This window comes from Bombina bombina, chromosome 5, assembly GCF_027579735.1.
Source record: "Bombina bombina isolate aBomBom1 chromosome 5, aBomBom1.pri, whole genome shotgun sequence".
Lineage (NCBI taxonomy): Eukaryota > Metazoa > Chordata > Amphibia > Anura > Bombinatoridae > Bombina > Bombina bombina.
In genome coordinates, this window is record NC_069503.1 from 373830009 (window position 1) to 373851728 (window position 21720).

At 41.3% G+C, this 21720-nt stretch overlaps 1 protein-coding gene across 1 annotated transcript in view; it reads right to left on the reverse strand.

Annotated features, from left to right (window-relative positions):
• Positions 1–21720, reverse strand: part of HACL1 (2-hydroxyacyl-CoA lyase 1) — a 181192-nt gene that overhangs the window by 45214 nt on the left and 114258 nt on the right. Inside the window, exons 14-15 of the mRNA XM_053714200.1 lie at positions 10781–10939; positions 4065–4172 (exon numbers count right to left, since the gene is read on the reverse strand). Of these exons, the coding sequence (XP_053570175.1) occupies positions 4065–4172; positions 10781–10939 (267 nt within the window). The remainder of the gene's footprint in view (positions 1–4064; positions 4173–10780; positions 10940–21720) is intronic.

Below are 21720 nucleotides of genomic sequence, written 5' to 3' on the forward strand. Positions count from 1 at the left end.
TTACATTACAAATACAAATAATGTCTTCATAAAGCCAAACCACATATTAAAAAAATGAGAGTAAGCGATTGCAAACATCACATATAGGTATTCCATATAAAAATGAGTGCAAGCGCTGGGAAAGGCTATTAAACCAACAGGATGCTTATTTACTTAATAAGACCAGAGGTTAAGTAGACTCAGCGCAGAAAATAAGAATAAACATTCTCATTTCTCAGATAAAGAATAAGATTGATTTAAAAGACTGACAGAGTTGATATATCACTAGACCATAGTAACCCAGATAACTATCAGCTAAGTAGAATATACATAGTAGACCAAAAAGACTGCGTATAGAACAGTCAAACCCTGTGGACATCACAACAAAAAGGTCGGACAAGGATATGTCATAAATAAGTACTATTTTCTACTGCAGAAAGAGAAAAATTCAACATTAGGAATGTATAAGTTCTCGCCTTAAATAAATATTTTCTTCCTCAGGAATAAGGGAGATTAATAGTTCATAACTGCAGAAGTCAGGTAAATAAAACCTATATATGCACATATATAAACGCACAGCATAAATAAGTACAAGAAGCATCTGCAATGCTAATAAGCCAGATATATCCAAGGTGTTGTTTTCATCATGGCCACTAGATGCCAGCAAAGAACACAGAAAGAAAAAAAACTGAAAATGTGTGCAAATTACTATTATAAAGTCATAGCTCTGTGATTTGATTTATAGCTAACTACTGAGTTAGAAAAATAAATCCTAATTCAGAAAGACAGCATATTTTATTGTACAGAAATATGCAGTAAGACAAGCACCAAGAAGTGGGAACTCAGATGAAATTATATCCTATACAAGATCAAAGAACAACTGAATAAGCTAGTCGGTAAAACGTTACTACTAGGGCCTCCGGCACTGGAGAGAAAACAGAGTGAGAGCCAAACAACTGCATTTCCCTGTGGCGGGAAAATGTAGCCCTGGGATGCCGCATGACAATTATCAAAAACATCGATTTTTGACCACTGTTACCGAGAAGATGATGCAGGAATTACCATGCACAGTCTACCGGATATTATTAAAGGCACTAGCCATTGAGAAAGTAATCCGGATCTGTAATATGAGAGCACATAGTACCCCCATATTAACTATTGCGCTAAATACATTTTAGGTAACAAGCCATTAAAGGGGATCAGGGGGGCCCAGACTTACCCATCAGAAGTCTTCCTTTGGCAGGTTTTCAGCTGTGGTGCAGACACAGACAAATTCCAGGTCTGACAGTAGTAATCTCCATCCTGACAGGGACCGGTGGAATAAAGGAAAGCAGTGTAACTAACACTGGTTGCCTGCTGGGGAGGACAGCATAAGTATACTGGAAGGAGGCATTGGAAGCTTCCCAGTGACATCCAGAGGCTAACAGTCACTAAGAGAATTACATGGCCCTAACAAACTCCCCTGCTCTTTCTTGAAGGGAAACATCCCATTTAGAGCATAAACTCCAGAATTCAGCAGAGCAAGACTTTCTGTCATTCTCCTGTAGAAAAAGGCAAAGAATTACTGGGGACATCGAAGGGATATATTTTAATTTTCTGTTTGGGGTGTCTTTGCCTCCTCCTGGTGGCCAGGTGATGTATTTCCCATAGGTTATGAATGTTTTAGTGGACCCTCACTGCCATTAGAAGGAAATAAACTTTTATGATTCAGATAAGAGCGTGAAGTTTTAGGACACTTTCCAATTTACTGCCATTATCAAATTTTGCACAGTATTTTTTATATGGAAGTAGAAAAAAAAGACAACCCAGCGCTGAGATCTAGTACACAAAGCTGCTGTAAAGTAGGTTTCCCCACAAAACCTTAACAGTGCTATTACAGGAAAATTACAATGTATGCAAAGTCTGCAGATTAGTAATGGATTACTGCCCAAAGGTAGCTTAATGTGTAAAAAAATGGCTTTTTTTAAAGACCCTATATAGGTAAAATATAATCTTTTAATTAAACTATTTGATAAAAAAAAAATAAAGAAAATATAAAAAAAATCACTGTGCACAGTGGTAGTAAATAACACAACAAAAAAGTTTCACATTAAAAGAGCATAAGTAGCACAAAGCACATACTCATATTGTCAGGGTGCCAGGAATCAGACTGAGACGAGAAGTGCAAAAATAATCACATCTTTATTAATAGCAAAAAATAATAAAAATTCCACAAGTCAAATAACAAGCCAGGAGTCAAAACCAGAGCTGGTAGTCAGACGAGCCGAGTCAGGAGCCAAAGCGAGTAGTCAGACGAGCCGGAATCAGGAACAAGGAAAATAGCAGAGTCAGAAACAAGCCAGGGATCAGGAACCAGGAAGGACGTCAGGCAGCCAGGTAATACACAGGAACTCTCACAAACAGGTCTGAGACAACGCAAAGGCAAAGCATACTGAACAGAGGCCCTTTAAATAATAAGTGATGACATCACAATTCTGAGACTGCATCCTGTCTCACATGGATGATGCACACCAGTCTGGCCATAAAACGAAGTGTAGGAAATGAGCAGCATCCCCCACAATGCACCATAGTCAGGAAGAGAGGTAAGTAAAATGGCTGCCAGCAGCACATGGCAAACAACAGGGGAAAAAATCTGACATATATACCAATATTAGAGTGTAGCTTATGTTTGCAGAGCAAAAGTCAGTTTTTTTGTAACAGAGAAGCAGTCTTAATGTTTAGCAGTCTTATTCAGCTGTTAAAAGTTTGTTGGTTAATTGTATGTTTCCCTTCTGGGTCTCTGTAGTGTTAGCAGTTTGTGAAGTTTCCTGAAAGCTGCAGATGGATCAATGTCTCACAGATAGAGCCTATTTGTGAGACACTGATCCATCTGCAGCTTTCAGGAAACAGACGCCGCAGGAGTTCATTTTAACTCAGTTCAGGAGCGGCACTTCACAAACTGCTAACACTACAGAGACCCAGAGGGGAAACATCTGATCCTAGGTCCTGATACGATCCCAGGAGGATAACACACGGCCTCCGGTGTAAGTATAAATGTACACCTTGCCATTGTGAATTTTTTATATGCTTTAAAAGATTTCCCTGTCCTCTCTCTCGCCCATTGTCTGCAGCTATATGACTTCAAACTAATGCAGCTAATACTGGCTAAAGACGCAATTGCTTAACAAGGCTTTCACATACAATTAACCAACAAACTTTTAACAGCTGAATAAGACTGCTAAACATTAAGACTGCTTCTCTGTTACAAAAAACGGACTTTTGCTCTGCAAACATATGCTACACTCTAATATTGGTATATATAAGTATGTGCTCTGTGCTATTTATGCTCTTTTAATGTGAAACTTTTTTGTTGTGTTATTTACTACCACTGTGCACAGTGATTTTTGTATTTTTTTTTAATCAAATAGTTTAATTAAAACATTATATTTTACCTATATAGGGTCTTTAAAAAAAGCCATTTTTTTACACATTAAGCTACCTTTGGGCAGCGCAGATGTAATCCATTACTAATCTGCAGACATTGTAATTTTCCTGTAATAGCACTGTATTTTTATATACACACTTTCAGGGGAACAAGATCCTACCGAGCATGTGCACAAGCTCACAGGGTATACGTATACTAGTCTGTGATTGGCTGATGCCTGCCAAATGACACAGGGGGCTGGAAAATTGGAGAAAAATAAATTTGAAATTCAGGAATAGGTATAAAATCATTGTCTTTTTATTATGCATTTGTTAATTATGCAATTCTACTGCGTTGAGTGGTCCTTTAAGTTTTTCAAAGCTTTCCTTTCTTCATTTGTTCTACTAATTGGTTTTCCTGATATATAGCAGAAACTAAAACTTCTTTCACTCTCAAGACTAAGTGGAATGTCATTTTGTCTATTAGTCCAAACCGGTTTATTTTTTTGTACAGATGTGCGAGTTTGTGTAGTGTTATCACATTGTGTTTTTAGATTTGTGGATACAGTGGAGGCAAAAAAATAATAATAAATTACTGTTGGAATAATTCAGGCATAAAATTAAATTATTTTTGCATTTTTTTTATAAAACTTCTGGACCATATGTAATGTTTTTATACTTACATAGAAGCAGGATCTCCAGCTTCCAACATATCTTTCCAAGACTGTTCATCAAATCCACTATAGATTCCATTGTTGTTCACAACAATGATAATAATAGGCAGGTTATATCTGGGAAAAGAAAGACCAACAAGAATGGATATTAAACTCTGCATTATTATGTTATTGCATTTATTGTTTAATGACAGGTCCGGAATCTAAGCAATATTTTACAGGGACTTTAATTGATCACTTAAAATAAAGATGCACCCTGGCCACCCACTTCAAAACTCATATTTTTGAGCTAATAGTTTGAACTGTTCTCCAATCAGCACTCTAGACGTACGGTACTTTTTTAAAGCTAGAGTGCTAACTGGAGAATAGTAAAAACTGTTAGCTCACAAAAAAACAAAATTTATGCTTACCTGATAAATTTCTTTCTTTCTTGACACGATGAGTCCACGGATCATCTAATTACTAATGGGATAAATCACTCCTGCCCAGCAGGAGCGGCAAAGAGCACCACAGCAAAGCTGTTAAATATCACCTCCCTTCCCTCCCACCCCAGTCATTCGACCGAAGTAAAGGAGAGAAAGGAAGTAACAAGGTGCAGAGGTGTCTGAAGTTTACAACATACTAACACCCTGTCTAAAAAACAGGGGCGGGCCGTGGACTCATTGTGTCAATAAATAAATAAATTTATCAGGTAAGCATAAATTTTGTTTTCTTTCTAATGACACAATGAGTCCACGGATCATCTAATTACTAATGGGATTCAATACCCAAGCTAGAGTACACAGATGATAAGGGAGGGACAAGACAGGGAACTTAAAACGGAAGGCAACACTGCTTGAAGAACCTTTCTCCCAAAAGCGGCCTCAGCCGAGGCAAAAGTGTCAAATTTATAGAATTTAGAAAAAGTGTGAAGAGAGGACCAAGTTGCAGCCCTGCAAATCTGTTCCACAGAAGCTTAATTTTTGAATGCCCATGAGGAAGAAACAGACCTCGTGGAATGAGCCGTAACTCTCTCTGGAGGATGCTGCCCAGCAGTTTCATAAGCAAAACGTATGATACTCTTCAGCCAAAAAGAAAGAGAAGTAGCCGTAGCTTTCTGACCATTACGTTTTCCCGAGAAAAATACAAACAAAGCCGAAGACTGACAAAAATCCTTAGTCGCCTGTAAGTAAAACTTTAGAGCACGTACCACGTCTAAATTGTGCAGAAGCCGTTCCTTCTGAGAAGAAGGATTAGGACACAATGAAGGAACAGCAATCTCCTGATTAATGTTCCGGTCAGAAACTACTTTAGGGAGAAACCCTAACTTTGTACGTAAAACTACCTTATCCGAATGAAAAATAAAGGTAAGGTGACTCATACTGTAATGCCTAGAGCTCTGAAACTCTACGAGCAGAAGAAATAGCAACAAGGAACAAAACTTTCCAAGATAACAACTTAATATCTAAGGAATGCATAGGCTCAAACGGAGCACCTTGAAGCACCTTAAGAACTAAATTAAGACTCCATGGACGAGTAACTGGTTTTAACACAGGTGTGATCCTGACCAAGGCCTGACAAAACGACTGCACATCTGCCAGATGTTTATGTAACAAAATAGACAAGGCAGATATTTGACCCTTTAGGGAACTTGCCGATAATCTTTTTTCCAAACCTTCTTGGAGAAAAGACAGAATTCTAGGAATCCTAACTCTACTCCAAGAGTAGCCCTTGGATTGACACCAATATAGATATTTACGCCATATCTTGTGGTAAATCTTTCTAGTCACAGATTTACGAGCCTGAATCATGGTCTCTATGACCAATTCTGAAAATTCCCGCTTGGATAAAATTAAGCGTTCAATCTCCAAGCAGTCGGCTTCAGAGAAACTAGATTTGAATGAAGGAAGGGCACTTGAAGTAGAAGGTCCTTCCTCAACGGAAGTCTCCAAGGTGGAAGAGATGACATGTCCACCAGGTCTGCATACCAAATCCTGCGAGGCCAAGCCGTTGCAATGAGGATCACCGACGCCCTCTCCTGCTTGATTCGAGCAATGACCCGAGGAAGAAGAGCGAATGGAGGAAATAGGTATGCAAGACTGAAATTCCAAGGTACCGCCAGGGCGTCTATCAGTACAGCCTGGGGGTCCCTTTGACATCGATCCGTACCTCAGAAGCTTGGCATTCTGCCGAGATGCCATGAGATCCAATTCCGGCTGACCCCATTTGAGAATCAGGCTGGAAAACACTTCCGGATGGAGTTCTTACTGCCCCGGGTGAAAGGTCTGTCTGCTCAGGAAGTCCGCCTCCCAGTTGTCCACCCCTGGGATGTGGATCGCCGACAGAAAGCAATTGTGGGTCCCCGCCCACCAAATTATCTTGGCTACCTCTGTCATGGCTAAGGAACTCCGCGTTCCTCCCTGATGTTTGATGTAAGCCACTGAAGTTATGTTGTCCGACTGGAACCTGATGAACCGGGCCGAGGCTAACTGGGGCCAGGCCAGAAGAGTATTGAGGATTGCTCTCAGCTCCAGAATGTTTATGGGCAGAACAGACTCTGACTGAGTCCAAGTTCCCTGAGCCTTTAGAGTGCCCCAGACTGCTCCCCATCCTAGAAGGCTGGCATCTGTTGTCACAATCACCCAAGAGGGTCTGCGAAAGAAGGTTCCCTGGGAGAGATGATCCTGAGACAACCACCAAAGAAGAGAATCCCTAGTCTCCTGCTCCAGCTGTATAAGGTCTGAGGTGGAAATGAGCGAATGGGATGATGTCCATTGCCGCCACCATCAGCCCGATTACCTCCATGCACTGAGTCAGAAAAATCTTCATTGATAGGGAATCTATTATTGTTCCCAAGAAAGTTACCCTTGTATTTGGAACTAAGGAGCTCTTTTCCAAATTTACCTTCCATCCGTGAGATCGCAGGAAAGATAACATTTCCGTGTGGGACCTTGCTTGTTGAAAGCATGGCGCCTGGACCAGGATGTCGTCCAAATAGGGCGCCACTGCAATGCCCCATAATCGGAGCACCGCTGTGGCAAGGCCGAAAGGAAGAGCCACGAATTGGAAGTGTTTGTCTAGATATGCAAACCTTAGAAACTTGTGATGATCCCTGTGAATGGGAACATGCAGGTACGCGTCCTTTAAATCCACCGTTGTCATAAATTGACCCTCTTGGACCAAAGGGAGAAGGAAACAAATAGTTTCCATCTTGAAGGACGGTACTCTGAGGAATTTGTTTAGACTCTTGAAATCTAAAATTGGTCTGAAGGTTCCCTCCTTTTTGGGAACCACAAACAGATTGGAATAAAACCCCAGACCCCGTTCCTGCATCAGAACAGGAACCATCACTCCCAGGTCGGAGAGGTCTCGTACACAGTGTAAGAACGCCTCTCTTTTTGTCTGGTCTACAGATAATCTTGAAAGCAGAAACCTGCCTCTGGGAGGAAAATTCTTGAACTCTAAGTTGTATCCCTGGGACACTATGTCCACTGCCCAGGGATCCTGCACATCTCAAACCCAAGCCTGAGCGAAGAAGGAAAGCATGCCCCCCACAAGATCCGGTCCCAGATCGGGGGCAGGCCCTTCATGCTGTTTTTGATTCAATAGCAGGCTTTTTGGATTGCTTTCCCTTATTCAAAGACTGATTGGGTCTCCAGGAAGATTTAGACTGTTCTTGCTTGGAAGAGGAAGAATTTCCCTTGAAATTTCAAAAGGAACGAAAATTACTCTGACATCCCTTTTGTTTGTTTCTCTTATCCGAAAGGGAGAAGATGACCCTTTCCTCCCATAATAGCAGAGATTATTTCCGTCAAACCCAGTCCAAACAAGGTCTTTCCCTTGTAAGGAATCGCTAAAAGTTTAGACTTAGATGACACATCCGCAGACCAAGGTTTTAACCATAAAGCTCTGCAGGATAGTACCTCAAAACCTGAAATCTTTGCTCCGAGTTTGATAACCTGTAGGGAAGCATCAGTAATAAAGGAATTAGCCAACTTAAGGGCTTTTATCCTATCCTGGATCTCATCAAGGGGAGTTTCTGTCCTGATAGCATCAGACAAGGCATCAAACCAATATCCTGCAGCACTAGTGATGGTAGCAATGCACACAGCAGGTTGCCATTGTAAACCTTGGTGTACATGCATCTTATTGAGTACCCCCTCTAATTTCTTATCCATAGGATCTTTAAAGGCACAACTATCCTCTATGGGGGTAGTAGCTCTCTTGGCCAAAGTGGAAATAGCTCCTTCCACCTTGGGAACTGTTTGCCAAGCCTCCTTGATAGAGTCCGCTATGGGAAGCATCTTTTTAAATATAGGAGATGTAGAAAAAGGGATACCCGGTCTCTCCCATTCCTTAGCAATGATCTCAGAAGCTCGGTCTTGTACTGGAAAAACCTCTACCGAGGAAGGTACATCAAAATATTTATTTAGCTTACTGGATTTCTTAGGATTAACTACGACCATAGTGTCGCTGTCATCCAATGTAGCTAAAACCTCCTTGAGTAACAGACGGAGGTGTTTTAGCTTAAACCTGAAAGATACAACTTCAGTATCAGCAAGAGGAATTACACTGTCATTCACCTTCAGATGCTACCGAAGTATCCTCCTCATCAGGCTTCTGGGAGGGGGCATTCGAAATAGCAACAACTGCCTCAGAAACCTCGCTTACTGAATGTTTGTTTTTCCTCTTACACTTTCCCTGCAACATGGGAAAAGCAGATAACACATCAGAAACTGCAGAAGACATGAGAGAAGCGATGTCTTGCAACTTAACTCCAGCAGGAGTTAGAGAGGAAGCACAGGGTACTGCATGTGTGGGCGGTAAAATTTGGGACGCTTGAGGAGAAAGCTGCGGCATATATTGAACATTGTCAGACTCCTGAACAGCATCCGCCTTGGAAAATGTTGGCTCAGGAAAAAGTCTATCCCAATAATTTAAAGTCCTCAATACATGAGGAACAGAATGGGATTGGTGGTTCCACATTGGCATCAAAACACAAAGAACAAGTGACATTTTGCAAAGTCCCTTGGTCCATTCTGACTCACGATGGATCAAATTATCAAATAAAAAACCTTAATTTTTTTACTAAAAAATTAAATTGAAAAAAACGTTACTGTCTCTTTAAATTTAAAAATCTTAACTTTTTACTGTAGACTGCAGAGTGAATAAACTAGCTAAATAACAATAATAGAACACCTCTACACCTCAGCTTCTTTGCTGAGGTGCCTACCTGACCTGCTACACCAGAGCTTCAATTTCCCACAAGAAAAACGATCCGGAACTCAGCAGAAAGGAATGGAGCCGTTCTCCGGTCCTAGAAACGCATGCTTGCAAAGAATCATGCGTTTCTAGACAGACCCTGTGGAATCTCTTCCTCCGTGTTTGTTTCCTACTCGGAAGTGCAATAAAAGTGGTTGCACAACCTAGATTGCCACCTCACATAGCTCCGCCCATCGTGGGCATTCTCAACTAACTCTTTCCCTGTCGACTATTTACAAGTGTAACCACCAAGAAAAGTTAACCACCAGAGCCAATCCTCATACGCTTTCTCCTCAGCCCCAGTGCCTGCATAAAAAGGCTGTTTAAAAGTCCTCTCCAGTATGGGAGAGTTTAAGAGTCCCATTATAATAAAGTGCCCTCACTCTGATCCCTTTATAATGTTATGTTCTGAAATAAAGTGCCCACTTCTTTCTTTCTGAGTGTTTTCTTTCTTCCCCCAGAAATAATCAAGTCAGCACTTACCTCACAAATCTGCCCGACAGCAAGGTAGCTCACCAGGTTTGAGAGTTCCTCTCCCTCACATAGACGTGTGGAAAGAAATAAAGACTGGGTAATTTCATTCAGGCTTTAGGAGTTAGGGCAGCATAAATTACATGGGAGGAGCAGTGAGAATTATGTCCCACAAGTTCCCATTGCTCTAAAGTCACCACTGCCCTACTGAAGAGACTGATATGGACTACGGCTATACCCTAGGACAAAGCAGCACAAGCTTGCACTACTCAAAAAATAATAAAATCTTGCTTGAAGAATCTTTTCTAACACCTAACTTTACCACTTCCTTGCTCTAACGTAGGCAAAGAGAATGACTGGGGTGGGAGGGAAGGAAGGTGATATTTAACAGCTTTGCTGTGGTGTTCTTTGCCGCCTCCTGCTGGGCAGGAGTGATATATCCCATTAGTAATTAGATGATCCGTGGACTCATCGTGTCATTAGAAAGAAATATGAGTTTTGAAGTGGGCGGCTGGAGCACAGGGTATTAGAATTCCACAGCTAGATTAAAAAGTAACAGTTACAGAGCATCTTCATTAGAAGTGATTAATTAAAGTCCCTCTAAAATATTGCTAAGATTACGGGCCTGATTTTACAATGTGTAAAGTTTACCACCACTTTAAGCATATTCCTGTTTAAACAAATCTCACTGCCTGAGCCGGTAGTTAAAGGGAGCTCAAAGTGAAATTGAAATGCAGAGCAGTAAAGCTCAGTTATCCACATGATTTTGTGATTTAAAAAAAAACAAAACAAAAAAACTTTTGTAAAGTTATCAAATCATATTAAAAAATGCTTTTAAGTGGATTTGCAAAACACTGCTGCACATTTCAAAATCACTTTTGTCCCTCTAATGCACCACTGATCATGCAGGAATATCCTTCAAATACGGCCCATGTCTGCTTGTCAAGGACTAAGATTGATCAGCACTAGTCTTTTAACCTAAAAAAATATTTAGCAATGTGTCCAACAGGTACCTGCATATGGTTTCCACTTCCATGCCAGAAAAGCCAAAAGCGCTGTCACCCTCCACACATATCACTTTCTGCTCTGGGTTCTGCTCCTTTGTTACCATTGCAGCTGCTATAGCAAATCCCAAGCCTACTCCCATGGTCCCAAAGGTGCCAGCATCAAGCCTGTGGAAGAGTCCATTTCTTATTTTATAATATATAAAGAACACATTTAGCTTGAGACATCAATTTAATAAAAGCATTAATTACAAAAGAGTAAGAATACAGTATGGATGATTACAATTGTAACGAAAATAAGAGTCTGTACCATAAAACTAGTAAAACACAACAACAAAAAGGAAAAGATAATTAGGCTCCACACCGTAAGATGAAAACTAAGTAGAGGTACATTAGTACAAATCTGAAGTTTATCTGATGGTACAAAATGTAGGTAAAGAAGGTATTAATGAAGATGTCTAGCGTTACTATAGGAATTTCGATGTCTGAGGGTGGCGTGTCAATATTTGTCTAATGGGTTTGCCCATGTGGAAATGTATTCTTTCCAAATGAAAGCCATTGAGAGATAGTCATCTAGTTTTTTTAGTTATTACAAAATGGTATTTCTCCAGTAGGAGTGTAGAATAAACCATATTCCTCCAGTCTAGCAATATAGGCGCTTCTATTTTTTTTTCAAAATTTAGGGATTAACCGCTTGGCACAGTTAATCATTATAAACAGCAATCTGAGGCAAAGTTTACATGTAACTTTCGGGAATTTGTTAAAAAGTATATTGATGGACTTCCAGTGGGCGGGCTTAATGGAAGGCAGCGTGAAAACAGAGCTCTGCATCAAAGCTTCTAAAATCGCCTAAGAGCCGTTTCAAACTTAGCCCAGCAGGTAACCCTAGGTGAGGTAACGCACCAGACAAGCAGCGGAGACCAAATTGCATTGCTGGAGGCAGTATACAACGCCTCCGCACCCCCCCCCCAAAAAAAGGCAGTGACTAGGCCGCAATAGCATTGATGCCACGCCGCATAAAAATCGCTCACAATTAAGCAACATCTGACAACCAGGGCTCGCAAAAGAGGGGAAGGAAAGGGGATAAAGCCAGCAGGAGGTACTACCTTGGAGTATGAAAATCGGCTGGAAGTAAAGTCGTCTGCAGGGGGTAAGAGCCAAGAACCGCATACACATCACAGGCCTATACTCAATCCCAACTGGGGAGTGGATAATCTCACCCTGCGTACTATAAGAAGTATGAGACCACTTGAAGGATAGCCCTTCTCCACCACAGGGCCTATACCCATGCTATATATACACATAAAAAATTAGCAGAAAACCGTCTACCCACATGGCTGCTGCAATTTAGATGATTCAAACCCACCTTTGAGTCCCTGTTGACCCTTGCTAAGACGCCGTGATTAATATATAGTACATGTACTACCCTGCCCTTCTGAGTAAAGTGTGAATATACCAAAGTCCTGTATGCTCAAGTATTACGACACTTATAATAAACAGACCGACAGAATGTCGCACGGGCAGAAAAACACAGAAAGAAAATATAAGCACTGTGCTGAAGCATTAGGATCCGAAAAAAGCACGTAAGATAGCGACACTCATCACCTTCAAGACACTGCGTGACCTTCAAGACACATCCACCAAAGACACGCTTTCAGGCATAGACATATTTCTTATCTCAGATAAATTTAGCTCTAGAATTAGGGACTCTAAAATCGACCCCATCACCCTCTTGGACCATGCTCCTATATCTATCCAAATCTCCACTGCTAGATACACGTCATCCACAGTGAAATGGAGATTCCCAAATTATCTGTATAAAGATGTAAACCTACACAGGTACCTAATGCAACACTGGCAAACATATCTAGCTACCAACCCACAACATCTTAATGACCCACTTCTCTTTTGGGAGACAGCCAAGGCAGTTTTGCGAGGGGTAATTACTACTTATGCAGCAGGACTGGGAAAAAAATCAAATAAAAAATCAAAGACCTACTTCTAAAACATATGAAAAACGCATACAACAAATACCTACATAAGTCTACCACTATAAATAGACTCAAATACAAAGAAGCTAAGATAAACCGAGACTCTTTTCTTAAACAAAAATCCCTATACTCCCTGTTGCGTTCCCAAGCAAAATTTTATAGACATGAAAACCGCACAGGTAAATACCTAGATAACGTCACCAAGCTCTCACAAAAGCAAACCACAATCATAGCGGTCAAAGACAAAACAGTGACAAATGATAAAGACATTCAGAAAGCATTCTGCAATTATTACAGGAAACTATATAAATGACCACCCTATTGATGAGACAAGGCAAAAAAATTTTTTGGAAGGCCTAAATATGCCCGAACTTACTGAAGACCAGATTAACACTTTAAACACACGTAACTTTACAGGAAGTTCTCACGGTTATTAAAAATTCACCAACAGAAAAAGCTCCAGGCCCCGACGGTATGCCAAGTGAACTATACAAAATACTTCAGGGAGAAATAGGAGACACGCTAGTAAGTCTAAATAACCACATTATGCAAGAAAACACTCCACTATCTCAAAGATTTACAGAAGCCTCCATAACCATCATACCTAAACCAGATAGAGACCCCTTACTCCCCAGCTGATACTGACCAATCTCACTCCTTAATACTGATTATAAGATCCTTACTAAATTATTAGCAAACAGACTAGCCCTCATACTACCGTCCCTTATACACCCGGATCAAACGGGATTCGTTCAACATAGCTCATTAGTATACAACATGCGTAAACTCCAGTTTGTCCTCTCATACTATGAGAAGATGCGAGGAGCGGGTAACTTAGGGAACATGTCTGAAGTGTGTATCCTACTATTAGATGCCAAAAAAGCTTTTGATAAAGTCACCCCTAAAATTATGTCTCTTATAGAAAAATTTGGCACCATCTCAGGATACCAGATTAATAAAAGCAAGTCTGAACTTCTTTGGCTTACCACACAACACACAAAGAAAATCAGAGACTTGGACGTCAAGATCATAGAACATACTTTCCTATATCTGGGAATTAAACTTTCAAATCACACTGCTTCATAGTACGGCTCAAATTATAAACCACTTATAAAAAAGAGATTAACTCACTATTTAAAACCTGGAACCCACTCCCATTAGCCTTATCGGCAAGAGTAAATCTTATCAAAATGATAATTTTCCCCAAATTGCTATATCTATTTCAGATGATCCCAGAACCCTTGACAAAACGTGACATACAAACACTAAACTCGAACATAACTCAATTTGTATGGAAGGGGAAAAAGCATAGAATGGGATTACATAGATTATCTACAACACCCACTAAGGGTGGCTTTGGCCTCCCAGATATCTAGTTGTATAACTGGGCAGCACAATGTAAATATGTAATGGATTGGTTGTTGGATACAGGAACTTTCACAGCTCTAGACCTAGAAATAGATGATCAAGCCTTGGTCACTAGCTCTCCTCCCTCACTTAACACTGAATAAATTAGACCCGAAAATACAAGGTCTTCTACCATTTACAGGCCCTATAAGAGCCTGGCAAAAACTATGCAAGTGCTTATCAGTATCACCACACACCACAAAAACAGAATTTATGCTTACCTGATAAATTACTTTCTCCAACGGTGTGTCCGGTCCACGGCGTCATCCATTACTTGTGGGAAATATTCTCCCCCACAGGGAAAGGCAAGGAGAGCACACAGCAAGAGCTGTCCATATAGCTCCCCCTCTGGCTCCGCCCCCCAGTCATTCGACCGACGGTTAGGAGAAAAAGGAGAAACTACAGGGTGCCGTGGTGACTGTAGTGTATAAAGAAAATTTTTTCAACCTGATTAAAAAAACCAGGGCGGGCCTGGTAAGCATAAATTCTGTTTTCTCCAACATTAAATTCTGTTTTCTCCAACATTGGTGTGTCCGGTCCACAGCGTCATCCATTACTTGTGGGAACCAATACCAAAGCTTTAGGACACGGATGAAGGGAGGGAGCAAATCAGGTTACCTAAACGGAAGGCACCACGGCTTGCAAAACCTTTCTCCCAAAAATAGCCTCCGAAGAAGCAAAAGTATCAAATTTGTAGAATTTGGCAAAAGTGTGCAGAGAAGACCAAGTTGCTGCCTTACATATCTGGTCAACAGAAGCCTCGTTCTTGTAGGCCCATGTGGAAGCCACAGCCCTAGTAGAGTGAGCTGTGATACGGTCAGGAGGCTGCCGTCCGGCAGTCTCATAAGCCAAGCGGATAATGTTTTTCAGCCAGAGAGAGAGAGAGAGAGGTAGCAGTAGCTTTTTGACCTCTCCTCTTACCAGAGTAAACGACAAACAAAGATGAGGTTTGTCTAAAATCTTTTGTTGCTTCTAAATAGAACTTTAAAGCACGAACAACATCTAAATTGTGTAATAAACGTTCCTTCTTTGAAACTGGATTCGGACACAAAGAAGGAACAACTATTTCCTGGTTGATGTTCTTGTTGGAAACAACTTTTGGAAGAAAACCAGGCTTAGTACGCAAAACAACCTTATCTGAATGAAAAACCAGATATGGTGGATTACACTGCAAAGCAGATAATTCAGAAACTCTTCTAGCAGAAGAAATAGCAACCAAAAACAGAACTTTCCAAGATAATAACTTAATATCTATGGAATGTAAAGGTTCAAACGGAACCCCTTGAAGAACTGAAAGAACTAAATTTAGACTCCAAGGAGGAGTCATGGGTCTGTAAACAGGCTTGATTCTAACCAAAGCCTGAACAAAAGCTTGTACATCTGGCAAAGCTGCCAGTCGTTTGTGCAACAAGACGGATAATGCAGAAATCTGTCCTTTTAGAGAACTAGCTGACAACCCTTTATCCAAACCTTCTTGGAGAAAGGAGAGAATCTTTGGAATTTTAATCTTACTCCAGGAGAATCCTTTGGATTCACACCAACAGATATATCTTTTCCATATTTTATGGTAAATCTTTCTAGTCAAAGGTTTTCTGGCTTGGACCAGAGTATCTATCACAGAATTTGAAAACCCACGCTTAGATAAAATCAAGCGTTCAATTTCCAAGCAGTCAGCTGCAGAGAAACTAGATTTGGATGTTCGAATGGACCTTGTACTAGAAGATCCTGTCTCAAAGGTAGCTTCCATGGTGGAGCCGATGACATATTCACCAGAGCTATCAGAATCACCGAGGCCTTCTCCTGTTTGATCCTGGCTATGAGCCTGGGAAGGAGAGGAAATGGTGGAAACACATATGCTAGGTTGAACGACCAAGGCGCCACTAATGCATCCACTAGAGTCGCCTTGGGATCCCTGGATCTGGACCCGTAGCAAGGTATCTTGAAGTTCTGACGGGACGCCATTAGATCCATGTCTGGAATGCCCTGACTGTCAAATAATTGCCCATAACTGAGCAAAGACCTCCGGATGGAGTTCCCACTCCCCCGGATGGAAAGTCTGACGACTCAAATAGTCCGCCTCTCAGTTGTCTACTCCTGGGATGTGAATAGCAGATAGATGGCAGGAGTGATTCTCTGCCCATTGGATTATCTTGGTTACTTCCTTCATCGCTAGGGAACTCTTTGTTCCCCCCTGATGATTGATGTACGCAACAGTCGTTATGTTGTCCGACTGAAATCTTATGAACCTGGCTTCCGCTAGCTGAGGCCAAGCCAGGAGCGCATTGAATATAGCTCTTAGTTCCAAAATGTTTATCGGGAGAAGCGACTCTTCCCGCGACCATAGGCCCTGAGCTTTCAGGGAGTCCCAGACCGCGCCCCACCCCAAGAGGCTGGCGTCGGCCGTGACGATGACCCACTCCAGTCTGCGGAAACTCATTCCCTGAGACAGGTGATCCTGGGTCAACCACCAGAGAAGTGAGTCCCTGGTTACCTGATCTACTTGAATTTGGGGAGACAAGTCTGTATAGTCCCCATTCCACTGATTGAGCATGCATAGCTGTAATGGTCTTAGATGAATTCGAGCAAAAGGAACCACATCCATTGCTGCGACCATTAGTCCTATTACTTCCATGCATTGAGCTATGGAGGGTTGAGGAATAGAATGAAGAACTCGACAAGCTTTTAGAAGCTTTGCCTTTCTGACTTCTGTGAGAAAGATCTTCATTTCCACAGAATCTATTATTGTTCCCAGAAAAGGAACCCTTGTGGACGGTGACAGTGAACCTTTTTCTATGTTCACCTTCCACCCGTGAGATCTGAAAAAGGCCAACACAATGTCTGTATGAGCCCTCGCTTTGGAAAGGGACGACGCTTGGATTAGGATGTCGTCTAGATAAGGTGCTACAGCGATGCCCCTCGGCCTTAGGACCGCTAGAAGGGACCCTAGCACCTTTGTGAAAATTCTGGGAGCGGTGGCTAAACCGAATGGAAGAGCCACAAACTGGTAATGTTTGTCCAGAAAGGCGAACCTCAGGAACTGATGATGAGATTTGTGGATTGGGATATGCAGACACGCATCCTTTAGATCCACGGTAGTCAAAAATTGACCCTGCTGGATTGTCGGTAAGATTGTCCGAATGGTTTCCATCTTGAAGTATGGAACTCTGAGGAACTTGTTTAATATCTTTAAATCCAGAATTGGCCTGAAAGTTCCCTCTTTTTTGGGAACCACAAACAGGTTTGAGTAAAAACCTAGACCTTGTTTCCCGGAGGGGACTGGGTTTATCACTCCCATCTTTGATAGGTCTCTTACACAATGTAAGAATGCCTGTTTCTTTATCTGGTCTGAAGATAAGCGAGACAGGTGGAACCTTCCCTTTGGAGGAAGTCCCTTGAATTCTAACAGGTATCCCTTGGAAACTATCTCTAGTGCCCAGGGATCCAGAACATCTCTTGCCCAAGCCTGAGCGAAGAGAGATAGTCTGCCCCCTACCAGATCCGGTCCCGGATCGGGGGCTACCCCTTCATGCTGTCTTGGTAGCAGCAGCAGGTTTCTTGGTTTGTTTACCCTTGTTCCAGCCTTGCATGGGCTTCCAAGCGCGTTTGGGCTGGGCCGCGTTACCTTCTTGTCAAGCGGCAGTGGAGTTATTAGCCGGTCCGTTCCTGAAATTGCGAAAGGAACGAAAATTAGACTTGTTCTTAGCCTTAAAAGGCCTATCCTGTGGGAGGGCATGGCCCTTACCCCCAGTGATGTCTGAAATAATTTCCTTCAATTCCGGCCCAAAAAGGGTCTTACCCTTGAAAGGAATATTCAGTAACTTAGTCTTGGACGACACATCTGCCGACCAGGATTTTAGCCAAAGCGCCCTCCGCGCTACTATAGCAAAACCTGAGTTTTTCGCCGCCAATTTCGTTATTTGAAAGGCGGCATCCAATATAAAGGAATTAGCTAACTTTAATGCGTGAATTCTGTCCATGACTTCTTCATAGGAAGTCTCTTTCTGGAGCGACCTTTCTAGTTCTTCGAACCAAAAGGACGCCGCTGAAGTGACAGTAATAACACACGTAGCTGGTTGAAGGATGAACCCTTGCTGAACAAAAATCTTTTTAAGCAATCCTTCCAATTTTTTATCCATAGGATCTTTGAAAGCGCAGCTGTCCTCTATAGGAATAGTTGTGCGCTTCGCTAGTGTTGAAACAGCTCCCTCAACCTTCGGGACCGTTTGCCATGCGTCCCTTCTAGGGTCTACTATGGGAAACATTTTCTTAAATATAGGAGGTGGGGCAAAGGGTACACCTGGCTTCTCCCACTCCTTTTCCACTATGTTCACTACCCTCTTAGGTATTGGAAAAGCGTCATCGTGCACTGGGACCTCTAAAAATTTGTCCAATTTGCACAACTTCTCTGGTACTACCATGGAATCACAGTCATCCAGAGTAGCTAATACCTCCTTAAGCAAAGCGCGGAGATGTTCTAGTTTAAACTTAAATGCCACTAGATCAGGTTCTGCCTGTTGAGAAATTTTTCCTGAATCTGAAATTTCACCCTCAGACAGCCCTTCCCTTACAGCCAATTCCGATTGATGCGAGGGTAAAATAGATAAGGCATCGTCAGCGTCTGATTGTTCATCCTTTTTAATCTGTATTTAAAACTGAACAATCACGCTTTCTCTGAAAAGCTGGCAGTTTGGATAAAAGATTTGCTATAGAATTATCCACTACTACTGATAATTGTTGCATAGAAATAAGCACTGGCGCGCTAGGTGTCACCTGCGCGGGCAAAGCTGGTGTAGACACAGAAGGAGAGGATGTAGAGCTATCCCCACTACCTTCATTAGATAAATCATCTTGGGCAACATTATGAAAAATAACAGAGCTGTCCTGATTTTGTTTGGACGCTATGGCGCAATTATCACAAACACTCGAAGGGGGAACCACATTTGTCTCTATACACACAGAACATAGGTTATCTGATGGAACAGACATGTTAAACAGATTTAGGCAGGCAAACAATGCAATAAAAACGATTTTAAACAAAAACGTTACTGTCTCTTTAAATAATAAAATGACACATTTATTTCTGAATGTTCAAAAAACTATGAAGGCAATATCCGATTTTTCTGAAATTTGGACCCCAGTGTCTTAATGCTTAGAAAGTATTGCACAGCAAATATGGAAACTCTAGCTCTTAAAACAAGCAAACCGGAGCTAATTGTTGGATTTAACAATTTTTATACACTACAATCCCTGCTACAGCCTTGTTGCAGCTTTTTACCTTCCTTAGGGGTCACCATTCACAGAAAAAAGCCTTTTGGAGTCACTTTCTGAACCACAGGACCCTCTCACATGAATCTGCATGCATTGTCTTGTAAATCAACTGTGCAGCTGAAGTGCCAAAATGAGGCTTCCTCCCTCAGCACACTAGAGTGAAGGGGCCTTCCTGACTAGATTTAGGTGTCTAAAACAAGCCAGATCAATAAAAAACGTTCCCCAGTGTATGTGAGCTTATAAAATATTTCAAATGGTATCATATTGTAATAAAAACCAATCGATTTTGCCCCTAACAGTGTCTACCAGCATAAAAAACAAAAAGGGGAAGCCTGTTATCTTTTTTGCTGAGGTGAAAGAAAAATGGCTTACCTTTTCCCCTGAGCGGAAATATGACTGTCATCTAGCATTAGCCTGTGTTGTTAGAAGGAGACCAGTCATACCTGAAGCAGATGAGTCTGCAAACTGTTACCCCCAACTGAAGTTCTCTTGTTTCAACAGTCCTGCGTGATAACAGTAATGGATTTTAGTTACTGTCTGCTAAAATCATAGCCCTCTTAAACAGAAATCTTCATCACTTTCCTGTTATAGAGTAAATAGTACAAGCCAGCACTATTTTAAAATAACAAACTCTTGATAGAAGAATAAAAAACTACAACTAACACCACAAACTCCTCGCCATCCCCGTGGTAGATGCTACTTGTTCAGAGCGGCAAGGAGAATGACTGGGGGGCGGAGCCAGAGGGGGAGCTATATGGACAGCTCTTGCTGTGTGCTCTCCTTGCCTTTCCCTGTGGGGGAGAATATTTCCCACAAGTAATGGATGACGCCGTCGACCGGACACACCAATGTTGGAGAAATACCTACTACTAAGAGGAAATGCCAACTTCTTACCAGGACTCACTACCAAACCGTTTAAAATCTGGGATCATAAAGGAATCAGATTAATACAACACTTAATGGCACTGGATAATAAAACTCTAATCCCATTTGCAGACCTAATAGATAAATATGACATACCACGCCAACACCACTGTGTCTATTTACAGGCAAAACACTACATACAAAGCCTCCTAGACACTCAGTTAATTGACTCTAATGCAACAAAAATAGATAGTATAGTCAATTGGGCCAAGCAGCGTATCAGATCCACAACACCCATCTACCGCCTTTTGCAAGAAAAAAACAGTAATGAAAAACTAGGACAACTAGCTACTGCTTGTACCAACAGGCTAGGGACGAATATAACAGACCTCCAAATAATGAAAAGTATAGAAACTGTTAAAAAAGCTACTCTGTCTGTGGACTTGAGAGAATTGCACACCAAACTGCTAAATAATACATATATTATACCTAAAGATTACCAAAAAACATAATTTATGTAAGAACTTACCTGATAAATTCATTTCTTTCATATTAGCAAGAGTCCATGAGCTAGTGACGTATGGGATATACATTCCTACCAGGAGGGGCAAAGTTTCCCAAACCTTAAAATGCCTATAAAATACACCCCTCACCACACCCACAATTCAGTTTAACGAATAGCCAAGAAGTGGGGTGATAAGAAAAAAGTGCGAAAGCATATAAAATAAGGAATTGGAATAATTGTGCTTTATACAAAAAAATCATAACCACCACAAAAAAAGGGCGGGCCTCATGGACTCTTGCTAATATGAAAGAAATGAATTTATCAGGTAAGTTCTTACATAAATTATGTTTTCTTTCATGTAATTAGCAAGAGTCCATGAGCTAGTGACGTATGGGATAATGACTACCCAAGATGTGGATCTTTCCACACAAGAGTCACTAGAGAGGGAGGGATAAAATAAAGACAGCCAATTCCTGCTGAAAATAATCCACACTCAAAATAAAGTTTAATGAAAAACATAAGCAGAAGATTCAAACTGAAACCGCTGCCTGAAGTACTTTTCTACCAAAAACTGCTTCAGAAGAAGAAAATACAACAAAATGGTAGAATTTGGTAAAAGTATGCAAAGAGGACCAAGTTGCCGCTTTGCAAATCTGATCAACCGAAGCTTCATTCCTAAACGCCCAGGAAGTAGAAACTGACCTAGTAGAATGAGCTGAAATCCTATGAGGCGGAGTCTTACCCGACTCAACATAGGCAAGATGAATTAAAGATTTCAACCAAGATGCCAAAGAAATGGCAGAAGTTTTCTGGCCTTTCTAAAACCGGAAAAGATAACAAATAAACTAGAAGTCTTTCGGAAAGACTTAGTAGCTTCAACATAATATTTCAAAGCTCTAATAACATCCAAAGAA